General features: G+C 45.9%; 1 protein-coding gene across 1 annotated transcript in view; it reads left to right on the forward strand.

The window, feature by feature from the left end:
* The window catches only part of LOC144151758 (suppressor of lurcher protein 1-like), a 154,649-nt gene extending 142,525 nt beyond the window's left edge, over nucleotides 1–12,124 (forward strand). The window contains exons 13-15 of the mRNA XM_077682892.1: nucleotides 7,228–7,427; nucleotides 8,447–8,494; nucleotides 11,167–12,124. Of these exons, the coding sequence (XP_077539018.1) occupies nucleotides 7,228–7,427; nucleotides 8,447–8,494; nucleotides 11,167–11,240 (322 nt within the window). The 3' untranslated portion in view covers nucleotides 11,241–12,124. The remainder of the gene's footprint in view (nucleotides 1–7,227; nucleotides 7,428–8,446; nucleotides 8,495–11,166) is intronic.
* Nucleotides 12,125–12,438: the final 314 nt, after the last annotated feature.

A 12,438-nucleotide genomic window follows, 5' to 3' on the forward strand; every position in this document is an offset into this window, starting at 1 on the left:
AGACAACTTCCACTTTACCTCGCTTGGAATTTTTCATTTTTCTCTCTCCTTCCTAAGTTAATTTTAATGAGCCCCTCATCCATAGTAATGATTAGCTAGATACACACCGAGAGCTCAGATTCCGGTGGTCGCTAGCCCACAGGTAGCGTAAGAGAGTGCGAGAACAAACAATGTCCTAGGCTGTGGCCAGACCACCCGTTTATTTATCCCATTTGAAGAGCCTGCCCTGAGTGGCGTGTCGGGTTAAATTCACTACTCTAGCCTCGTTCTGACCACGTCGTTTAGAATCGTTTCAGAAAATCTATTTATAGCGAGCGTAGCCGTTTATGAAAGTAAAACCTGGGATACGTGGCCTTTTTTGGGGCCTTCCGAAGGAATTCGAACGCATTGTCTATGGAGAGGCGCATTGCCTTTGTCTAGTGCGCAATTGTAAGTAAAAGTCAGCTGTCATTTCAAAGTTTCCGTGTTCCACAGGTGCAAGTGGCATCCAAACCAGTGTATATATATTATGCTGATAAAATATACTCTGCTCGGCCTTTAGTTCCGGAGGAATAAAAAGTCTTTACTACTACTACTGAAATATTCTTTTCGAGTTTTAAATACGCTTGACTGAGTTTTTGAGGCAGTTTTGAGCTTTTATAGTGCCCTTCAAATACTTCGCTGCAACTCAATAAATTTGAATCATACGTATAAATTTCACATATTGAATGCGACGCACGCATATAATAAATATATTTGACGCGTACTAGAGGTATCGAATATTGCGACTTTATAACAAAATAAATGTAGATACTGGGAAATGAAAGCTGTTATTAATAGTATTATTATATATTAGCTCTGTCCTAAATGAAGCCCACACGTACGACAGTACATTTCTTAAAAAGGAGCTTTGCTTTGAATGTCTGAGCTCAGGCTTGCGGTGCGGGATCATCTTATGTGGCCTTTTACCGTTCATGCGTTAACAAAACGCAGCCAAGCCCACCACTTCGTTCGCTAACGCCTCCAACTTGAGTTTTCGTAATGTCGTTTGTCTGTCTAGTGTAAATTTTTATCTCCGGTGGCTTCTCTATACGTGTCTTTATTTAAAAACAAGACAGGTCTAGTCATAATTTGTTACTTGTTTTGCTCATTCCACGCTTCCCTTCAAGGTTCTTCGCGCTATAGAAGTGCGCTTGTACACTAGCATGGATGAATAAATATAAACAAATAAGAAGGCAAGACATCTCTCCTACGAAAATTGCTGCAGCATTCAATGCGACTCGTCGCTTTTAGTAGTACGCGGTCGTTTATGGAGTTTCTGGTCTTCGCTGCCATTTGACTCCTCTCTCTGCATTCACTGCCTTTTGCTTCTCCAGATGTTCATGACTGTTTTCTTCGTTCATGTATTTTTCTTCGCATGGGAATTAGTCAATGGTGCGCGAGCAGAGGCAAAAGATTCTGCCTGCCCCAAAACATTTCTCGTGCTTTTCTTTTCGCGCCTTTTTTTCAGCTGCGGGTCAGGCGGGCTTTTTTTTTTAAAAGCAAACATCCAGTTTTACGCCACGTGAAGTTATTGCCCAGTAAAAAGCCCACAAAGTCAGCTATGACTGCTGAAGTCTGACTTTCAAAATGGGGCCCGTATGAAGAAATCCCTAGAGAAAGGCGGCGGTGAGCCTATGGGACACTAACTCCGTTGTTTATAAACCCATCAAGTCTGACGGTGGGGCTCCTTATTCAAGACATCCGACTCACAAGCAGCACCTGCACTCATTCGTTTCGAGGCAGACGGCCCAAGCTCTGATTGGCTGGAAGCAGAAATCTTCGAGAGAGAGAGAGAGAGAGATACTGGGCTGCGGACACACCCGCAGCCGGACAGAAAACAAAACGCGAATGGAACTCAGCTTCAGCGCGGCCGCTCTCCCGTGCATCCTGTAGCGTCGTCCAAGGGGAACAACGTCTTACCGGCGCCTCCTTTCTTTCTTCCTAAACCGGCGCCGACTCGGCATCCCAAGTCTCAGGGAAGGAGCCGGCCTGCCGTGCAAGCCAGGACGCCTTCGATGTGAAGAGAGCCGGACTCAACCACTGAAATCCCGGGCCGATATCCTCGCGTGCGCCTCTGGAGGAAGAGCACTCCCGGAAGACGGGCGAAATGAAGTAAAAAAGGAAGGGCTCCCCTTCTTGCTTGGGTGCCTCATCAAATCAAAGAAGTAGGAACGGAACAAGCAGGAACTGCCTCTGGAATCTCGCATCCTGGGTCTCATGCGCGAGGAAGAAGTAAGGAGGGGGAGAGGGAGTGATCCAAGACGGTCCCAATCCTGGGCTGCCAGAAAGACCGCAGGCTTTGCGTGGCCGGTGAAACGGAAGAAAAGAACAAGAATGAGCAGGGGCATATCGTGATGCCTTGCGGCACGCCTATATTTGCTCTTTCCCCCGTCGTCGTCTTTGTCGTCTCTCTCGACGGCTGCTCTTCTGCCGTGTGCCACCGGCGGCCGCAGAGCCCTTGCATATTTCACGCTCGGGGATTTCAAGGGAAGGCCCCACGAAATCGATGGAGTGTCCCCTGATAGCGGACGCGACTTGGCACAACGGCTGCGCCTTTCTTTCGACGCGGAACGTCATGACGACCATCCTCACTGACAGGCGCGGACTTAGAGGTCCCATTCCTCCTGCGGATATCTCCAGCCCTAATTTCGAGTCGGGGGGACCGACGCCATTCCCTGGCAAGAGCAAATCCAAGATATCAAAGAGGCGTTGGCTGTTATATTTATAGCGAGGAAAATCTTTTCGGGCTTGTATTTCTTAGGTTCAAGGCAGGAAGCTCCCAAGTTTTGGTGACAGGGTACTTGTTTCCAAAACCTTGTGGAGCGTTTGCTTTCTGTTCAAGGGCTGTTCTATTGGGAGACAGGAAGTTCCTCCTTTAGTTATCTGTCAAACCTAGCGTGTCAAAAATAAAAACAGGCAGTGACCAGTGTAACTAAAATAAGCTGGCCGTTGTCGTACCAGCCGTCTGCTTTATACACCCGACTACCTGGCAGATGATGTCTTTGGTTTGAACTACAACGCTGCCAAACGTCGCAAGGTGATTTCAGGCGGATTACCCGCTTGGAATGTCATGTCTCTTTGTCCTTTTTTTAAGGCCGAAAAGTGACTTGGGCGGCACCTAAAGACAACGATACCCTTGATGAACGCCTCTGCGAAGAGTTTCAAAATTAATATTTCTGTAGAATTGACCATATGGAAACGAGAAAACGCCTGTGCATTGTTAGCCAGCTGACCAGTTTCCCAAAGAATCGCTGGCGTTGTTCCTTAATCTCAGCTAAGGTATTCTGTATGTCACCTCCAGAATACACAACCATTGTTTTTTTTCGTTCAGACATTTTTACCAAATGCAGCTCGTTGCTTCATCCTCATCTTCATTAGGGAAGAGAGATGGTTCCCAACGCGACATATCCCCAACTTTCAACACCATTTTGCTTGCATTGCATATCAGCCTGTACTCCACAGCAAGGGATACCGGGCGACATAGTAAACAACCCAAAAGTCCCAAGCAGGCACGTGTCCCTTTCCTTCGCGGGAAAATTCGAGCCGCGTCGCGTCGTCACACTGCTCCAGCGTCGATAAAAGAAGGGTCAGTTTCCTGATGACCTGCTCGCTTCAGAGGCCTCCTCTCCCTCTGCCTCCGCTGTGCACCCCGTGCTCGTCGCCAAGCCAAATGAGCCGATGTTCGCTTAATCTTCCTTCGAACCAGGGTCGGCCCAAGGCAAGCGCTCGCCGGCACTCGATGGAAGTGTTGCGGAGCAAAGCGGCTATGGGACCGTGCTCAGCAGCGTCTCCGAGTATAATAGCTCCATTTGTCGTTGGTCGTCGTCTTCTTGCTTAGATGGGGACTTTTTTTCGGGTAGGAAGGAGGGGGGGATTTTGCCGCGCTCGATGTTTACGTATCGACATCAAGCAACCGACCGACTCGATCGACCGGCCCTGCGGGCTAGGGTTGGTGATGACACTGCGCCCTGCTGAGCTCTGTCCGATCTTTCATTTGTTCTTTGTCGGAGCACTGGAGCTTACGTGGCTGCTTTGCTATGTAGCAGCTACCAGCGTGCTGTCGCGTGAGTAATGGCTGCATGCAGCCGGGCGCGTCCTTTTATTTTGAGTTTGAGATTAGGACACCGAGACGATACGCGGCCGCTTCTCCAGACTGCCTGCCTGGCTTTTGTCATCTGACGGATTGGCCCTGTCCGGGGAGGGAAATTTGTCTTGGTTTATCGGAGGCGCTGATGTGCTCGAAACGCGCCTATATCGACAGGCAACGGATGGCCCGCCACTGGCTCTTTGAACGCGTAGCGATTTTCTCCGGCCACCGTTCCCCACCCCCTTTTATTTTTTTTCTTCTAGACCTCATTGTAGACGCCCGCTGCAGTGACTTGAGTCCCTCCAATGCAGAATGCATAAAAGTGACCCTACTTATATTTAAATTTCGTGGTGGCTTCATTGTCTCGTTTACCTAACACTATCATAATTACTATTCACGTTTACTAGTTTAGCAGGTCCCCCCCCCCTCCCAAGGTAATCTCGATAATGTGCAGTCCACAACGCAACTCCAAAGGACATGTACTATGGACGGCGCCAGCCGGCGCCTTCGTTCCTGATGACATATTGAGATTAATCAGCGACCTATGGCAGAGCCTTACTTCACGCCTTGCTTACTGCTAGGATAATGGTGTTTTTATTTTTGTTCTCTTTTGTGGGTGAGGCTGGGCATCCATATCCCGCAAGGTTTAAATGCAATGGCTTCAACTTACGATGGATTCAGTTCTAGGTGCACATACCGACCTAAAGATATTTCCTGACGATAAAAGCTCTTCAAAGGAATCCCATATGCAAAATGTTTATTCCTTGTACACTGTGCTAATGACATAAAAAAAGATATAAAGGTCCAAGTGGTTATAGGTTCAATGTTCCAAGGGCTGAACTTGGAAACGGTTTTGAAGACGTTATCTGCGCTGCCTCAGCGCTCGCCACGTGAAGTTGAACAATGTTGCTCAAGTTAAAACAATTTACTTTGTTTCCCGTCATCACTAAAAAATTGTATAACCGCATCGGTCTATAAACAATAAACCACTTTAGCTGCTCTGGACTTAAAAAAATAAAACCGCCTCATTACGACCAGAATTCATGATGCTGTCTTGATAAAGTTTAACTATTTTGAACTCTTCGCATGCAATGTTGTGGTTATGGCTTCCTTAAAGCCTGTGAAGACACAAATTCTTTAAAATAAATGTTTTTTTTTTTTAAAGCCTGCCCGTCGAAATGTTGAGAACATTTGCACAGTATAAAACAAGCCTTACTTAATATTTCACTTAGTTCTTCTATTCGTGTTATCCAATCTAATAATGATGTGATGCAGGTTGAAGTTTGTATTAAGTATAACCCTGTTGGGTGTAACGTATTGCCGTATATTTACGGCTGAAGGAGACCAAATCAAGATCTCATAGAACCTGCTTCTAAAACAATATTTTTTGTTGTTTTTGGATTTTTTCTTTCAATATACAATGGGTCAAAGTTAAGTCGACAGGTTATTTAAAAATTAGGCGCTTAGCTGTATGTGAAGGAGGAGGAGCAAACTTTATTAACAGTGAAGTGGAGCGGGATGGTGGTCGGGGTCCTCAGTCCGGGACTCCGTTGGTGCGGCCTGCCGTCTTCGCCCTTTCAGCGAGCCAAAGTTGCTTACTCAGGTCTGAGCTGGCAAGCTCACTCTCCCACTGCTCGTGAGTTGCATTAGGGATTGGATCGGTATGTGAAGACAACCTATACAGTAATGTTATGCGCCCATGAGGACACAGAATGAAGGGGCAACAATTGTGTCGGGGGCTAAATTAACTAAAATTGAATACTTTTTAGTGGCTGCAGTAAGCAGGCATGTTTGTATTGAAAAGTAAGACCCAATCGTGTTTCTGCGCAGTTTCACTTGGCAGAATTATTCCAGCACGCCTGTACTCCGAGATATCGAACTGCGAAATTTAATTGCCGTTCGCATGATCCCGCATGCAAGACAGCGAAGACCGGCCCAAAGTTCCTCCCTTCTGTGACGTGCCTGCTGTGTACAGTGTTTAGTCCGACAACGGGGTGGAGGCATAGGTAAACAAGATAACTGGCCCCCTTTCAGTCTTGGCTGTCGTTATCGCAATATGCTGTGCTCGGCATCGCTACCGAAACACAGAACAAAGGGCAGGGACTTTGCGCCGGTATTCACTGTCCAGCATGCATATAACCATGCTAAGGGCAATTGAACTTCGCACTTCGATATCTTGGGGTACGTATACGGGAGAAGAATTCTGCCAAAGGAAACAGCGTAGAAACACAATTGCGTCAAAAGTTTCAAAACAAACATGTCTGCTTACTGCAGCCACTAAAAAGTAAATTATTCAATTTTAGTTCATTATGTCACCGACATCAATAATTACCCCTTAAATCTGTGTCCCTCTGGGTGAGAACCCGGACTGTAGAGGTGGTCTTCACGTACATCCAAGGGCCTAATTTAAAAAAAAAAACCTGTCGATTTAATTTTGTTCACCCTGAATAATCAAGTTGGTTCGGCGCCGCGCTAGCAGTCCTTACGAGGCTGATGTGTTTAATTAAGCGCCTTATAGATTGGCGTAAAGCGACTTTATTTCGTGTCGACGCAAAGGAAAAGGACGTTTAGGTTGTAAAGCGTTGAGATACATATTGCTTGGTGTAAACACACTGCGCCGAGTTAACTTGATGTGCATTAACGTTGTAGTGACCTAGCGAAATGCCAGCGGGGGCAAAAAGCTCTGAGGAGATAGTTTCAGTATTGGCATATACCAATTCCGCGTATAGTGCAAGTACATAGGAAATTATACAGATGGCACAAGAAGCAGTCTTGAAAACCATCTTACAATTCTCGTTGGATTGAGCTGAATACGACCGATAGACTCACCTGCCCTTGTACCGAGATTTTATAAATAAAAGCACCGCAATCTTAGAAAAACGAACATCTGATGCATCTAACAACCGACGCGTACAGCGTCGTCTTTCTTGCCTGCAGCTCACCCGTTTTAAAAAGTGCTCTCTTACACGTGTTTGTCATTGTTTTCAGTTCACTGACCGTAATAGGTTTCTGCTTCCAAAGTTCTTGGAAGCAGGAATGAAGCGTGAGAAGTGCGTAGCTCTCCGCAAGACCATCTCGCCCTTTTCCCTCCCTTTACTGCCCTGCTGCCGTCGATGCAGTTGCACGGCCGAGACGGCCAGCGACTATATTGAGCTCTCCAGCTTCTACACGGCGGACCGCCAAATGCCTCGGCACTGCGGAATGCAGAAACCTAGCAACGTGGAGTCGGAGGCCGACTTCTTCAGGGTCACCTTCAGGACCAATGACCGCTTCGACGGCACCGGCTTCTCGGCGCAGTACCAGTTTAGGAGCATCATAGGTGAACGATCTGCTCGTTGTGTCTTCCGTGTCCTCACTGCTACTCGCCTGTCATGATAAAACTAAACACCAACGGCCCAACTGCAAGTGTAGGCCGGAAGAAAGGGCTGTATTGCTTTAATGCAATTCCTCTAAGCAACCGGCAATCCGGCGAAACTCGTAGTATTAATGGGTCCTCATGTAGCGGTAAAACGCATTTCCTCCTTTAAAAATGCCCATCTTCCTGTTAATCTCAGAATGAAATATTGGTGCATTGATTAAAGTTTCAAAACTCAACCAAGTTATTGGCGGTTGTGCTTCTCTTTGACCTTATTTGCATTTTTAAGGGGGTAGGGGGCAACGCACTTGAAGCATTTCCCAGGATCCCTGCCTCTTTCCTTAGGTTGCTAGTATTGACGAAGGAATACATAAATAAACAACAGCTTAATTATTGACTTAAGGCGTCAATACTTGAGTATATGTGTACAGTAGTGAATTATGTAGGATCCCGTCTTTCGAAATACCCAAGACACTCGAGCGGTTGCACAGTGGAGAAAGCATTGGGCTATTCCTAGCACGGTATCCAAGCTTGGATACGTTGTAGAAGGATGTGTTGTCGTGTCGCCAACTTTGCTGATGAAAACAAAACGAAAATGTTTGTGCGTGAGATATTTCGTGATAGGCTAGAAATATCACAAGCAGTGGGAACTAAGCCACAAAGCGCCCAAGAACCTTCGTTTTAGTATTGACGAGTTAAGCCCCGATGGGAACCCTCTCCATTTTGAAACAGCAAACAAAAGAGTGGGTACCAAAAGTTACCAGTAGTGGTCACTGGTATCAGTTATATGTTAAATTTCAGGGGAAATGTCTTTTGGTGAACGACAGCCTCTAATGGGTATGTAAATTGAAACAGAATGTCAGGGATAAGGCACGGTCCTTTCGTTCTACAAAATAAAGGTCCAAAAAAAGAAGTTATCAAGAATACAGCAACAAGAAAACCTTTTAAACTTCTGCGTTTTTTTTTGTTGTTGTTTTTTTCAGATCCGTATACAATCAAGAGGTTCAGAGGGAGTGCGACATGTTTACAAGGTGAGTCGACGTACATTTTGCTCCGTTTTATTATGGCTATTTTAATCACGGGTGAATTTAATATCAACTCTGCCACTGCCATTGCCCCAACTTAAATTGTTAGCCAGAAAAGTTAGCCCTATGTTATTTCCGGACCTTTAGAAGAAAACAAATTATAAAAGTTCCCTCCAAGAAAGCGCTCAGTGAATTCGAAGCATGCATCTTCTCGATCTTGTAAATATACTTGCCCTCATTGGTCATTTGTGTCGTTTGAAAAAAGTAGGTCTGTATCGTATGACTAGCGCAGGTTTGCCTCCTAGGCCTGGATACAACTTGGAGGTGTCCTGAAACCAGGCGCAGTAGGGTGCTCAAGAGAGTATGAAATGTCAAACTTGGTGACTCAGTGGCTACAGTGACGGAAACCACCGAACGCCACGCCCCAATCAAGGACATACGCAGGAGTTCTTTTCATAAGACAAAAAATCAAAGCCTCTTTCTTTAAAGAGAATGACGGTTAAAACGCGAAGCTTTCTCACACGCTACCGGCGTGAAAGTCAAACTCCAAAATCCAGACTGCTTCCAGGGGGTCGCAAAGGCGCGCAATCTAATATACCTCGGTTTCATAATGCGAGGGACCAAGGTTCGATTACCACCACGGGAAGTGTTTTAATGCGTAGCATTCCTTGCCGAGTACCCCCACCCCCCCGGAAAAAGAAGGTTCCCTTCACCCCGAGTAGTCCTAGTGACGCTGGCTACCAGCCTTAAACGCAGACAACAAGTCCCTTAACATAAACACTCAAGAAAGTGGAGGGGAAAAACAGCCCCGCCGGTAGCGTAGCTGGTCATCGCACCAGACGCAACTTCAGGAGGTCGAGGGTTCGGATGGCACCCGGCGGGCATTTCTTCTCCACTTTCTTTTTTTCTTCCAAATTTTTTTGATTTGTTTCAATGACCAACCGCATCCTTCCCTTTGCTTTCCTTGGTCCTTATTTCTGTATTATATATATATATATATATATATATATATATATATATATATATATATATATATATATATATATATATATATATATATATATACAGTATTGCCCGCTTATATCGAACAGCGCGAGGATTGTAAAATAGTTCGATATAGCAAAAATTCGATCGGTATAGAAAGTGAAGCAAAAAAAAACTTATATGAAAGCAATCTTGCCGACGGAGTCACGAGCTAAGGCTGAGCTCTTAACCACCTTGCAGTTCACTATTGATACGACACTTTCTCGGAAAGAAAACAATAATGAATTGGGGCGGAATAACTGCGTGAGTGTAGCCTGCTTCTTGGAGCGCAACGCGTTGCTGGTGACTGCTTGCTCCATGGTATCTAAACAGTCGACAAGCACAAGACCGCTGCCCTCAATGGCACTGCAGTATCGCCGTAGCAGGGCCACGGCAGCGACAGCTTCGCTCGTGTTCAGAAGCGGTACGGAGTGCTCGACGTCTTCAACAGAGCGGAGACAAGCATGGATACAAGCGAATAACGGCGAACCCAGCGAACCGAGCAAGTGCGCGCAGCGAGGGGCGCGGACTTGGAAGTATAGTGCCTAGAATATACTGGCACCATACTTAAAGTTCGGTGACACCGCAGCCCGCAGCACCCAATGTGGCGCTTTCGGCTCCAACGACATGCATGCGTGGCGCGGTAGTCGCAAGCGACACCCGCGCCAGCGCTGCGTGCCGATGTACTGCGGGAAAGCTTGCCGCATGTCTAAGGAGAGCGAAAAATCCCGCGCGGGAGAGTTCGATACATCCATTGTGAGCAAAATCGCGTTCGATATAAAAAGTTTTAAATGCATGTAATTTTTACCAGAATTATACAAGGGTTCGATATAGGCAATAATTCGATATATCCGTGTTTGATATAAGCGGGCTTTACTGTATATATATATGGGTGTGTGTGTGTGTATGTGTGTATGTGTGTGCGTTCGCAATAAAGCGCTCAGTTGTTCGTCAGCGCCTGTGGTTTGTAGTTCTTTACTTCGTCTTGTCTTTTGCGCTGTTTTCTTCGTAGCACATTGCACCAACTGGCCCTTCCGCAAACCCTTCTGCAATTTCAATGGCAAATTAGGATTAGGTATTACTATTCAGCTGTATCTACGAGGTTTCCATGGACCTATGCCCTCAATACAGGCCCAATAGACAACATTTCAATCCACAAGCAAAACTTATTCTCTAAATAGTTTTGCTAACTTTAAGTGCGGTTTTGGTGACTGGAAGAGAATTTTGCAAGTTTTTACTGCAGGAGTGTTCTAAGTTGGGCTACAGAAGGCCTGTCAATTGGGCTAGTTGGTACTTGTTCATGACTGAAAGACAGCGCAAAGACGACGAACTAGAAAAAGAAGGGAGACAGGACACACGCTGTCTCCCTTCTATTTCTAGACAGGACACAGTGCGTGTCCTGTCTCCCTTCTTTTTCTAGTTCGTCGTCTTTGCGCTGTCTTTCTATCATGAGTAAGTTGGGCCAGTTGTTACTGTTCCATGAAGGCTAACAGTGCGAAAGCTGGACAGTTTTCGCGCTGTTAGCTGTCATGGGACTATTTTAACTGTTTAACGGCAGCTCGCTAAGTTCAACACAACTGTGTTCAGACTTAACAGATTCTTGCTGCCACCGGAACTACAACTGCTGTCGTTATTTCTTTCCTTCGCCCCTGCAGCCTGCACGGTATGGATAACTGTCATCTTCCTCGCGGCGATGCAGCGAGTGGCCACCAGCGAAGTGATTCGGTAGCAGCGGTTGCATCATAGCTCCAACCCTGGTGCGTGCTGTGCATAGACAATTGCACTCGTGACTGGTAGTGAACTCTGAAGCGGTGCGCAAGAAACTCCAAGGAGAGGGCGCCACGTGCATCAACTTGTTCATCGTGCGTGCGTTGTGTTGAAGTGTTCCGCAGGGTGCAGTGCAACGTGACCAGCTCATCAGCGAGACGAAGTGCTCCGGTGGAAGAAGACGATCCGCTTCATCGGGATAGCTCTTTCGTTTTTCTAGCTCCTTCGCCATCCCGGCTGCTCAAGCGAAGTGTGCGTGCGTGAGGCGATACTTTCGAATCCGCCTGGTAACTTGTGGTAATCTCAAATGTTGGTTACGTCTCTACCGCAACGTGAATCGCCGCGCTGAATAAGTGGGATACCCTGCTTGCTCCTCAACATCTCGAAGCAGGCACTTAAACGAGCTGGTAATGTTTGAATGTCGAAATTCCACTTCACCCCCTCCACCCGCCGTAAATATTGCTGCTTCCTCGCCGCCATTCACATAAAAAGGGGCATGGTGTAAGTGTCAAAATTCTCGCCAACTAATTATAACAAGCACAACCCAAAAAACAGTTGTACGTACCGGACTTCACCGACGTCCCACAACAAGCTTTTTAAGAAAGTTTACAAAGCGGGGTAAAAAATGAAAATCTGGGGTGAGTTAAATAAAGCAACAACAAAGGCTTGGATGACCATGTGCTCTGAAAATGGGCAAAAGCGTATTTTCGCAACATAGCAGCTGATTTCAAGCTGTTGAGAGCAAGGAGGTCTTCCCAACAAAATAAAGGACACGTGGTGTCAATATGGTTTCTGTTCTTTGAACGGCTTGTTAAGCCCAGCAAAATTGCTTCCATGAAATGAGAATAGACGTTAAAATTGATATATATATATATATATATATATATATATATATATATATATATATATATATATATATATATATATATATATATATATATATATATATATATATATATATATATATACATCGACATGAGCCTCAGCCTGACGTAAAGTTCACGACAATGGCTTGGTGGGCTAGAGTTGGTAAAGAGTCTTTAAAAGGGCTTGTTGCCGAGCACTAGGACAGGGCCACAGCGGATAAATCAGCGCTCTCCTGCGTTTCTGCTTTGTGTCCCTGTCTTAGGGCACTATAACAGACTTTCTTGACCGGCAGC

Source organism: Haemaphysalis longicornis, unplaced genomic scaffold (genome assembly GCF_048455015.1).
Source record: "Haemaphysalis longicornis isolate Haplotype H1 unplaced genomic scaffold, Haemaphysalis longicornis Haplotype H1 scaffold_9, whole genome shotgun sequence".
Classification (NCBI taxonomy): domain Eukaryota; kingdom Metazoa; phylum Arthropoda; class Arachnida; order Ixodida; family Ixodidae; genus Haemaphysalis; species Haemaphysalis longicornis.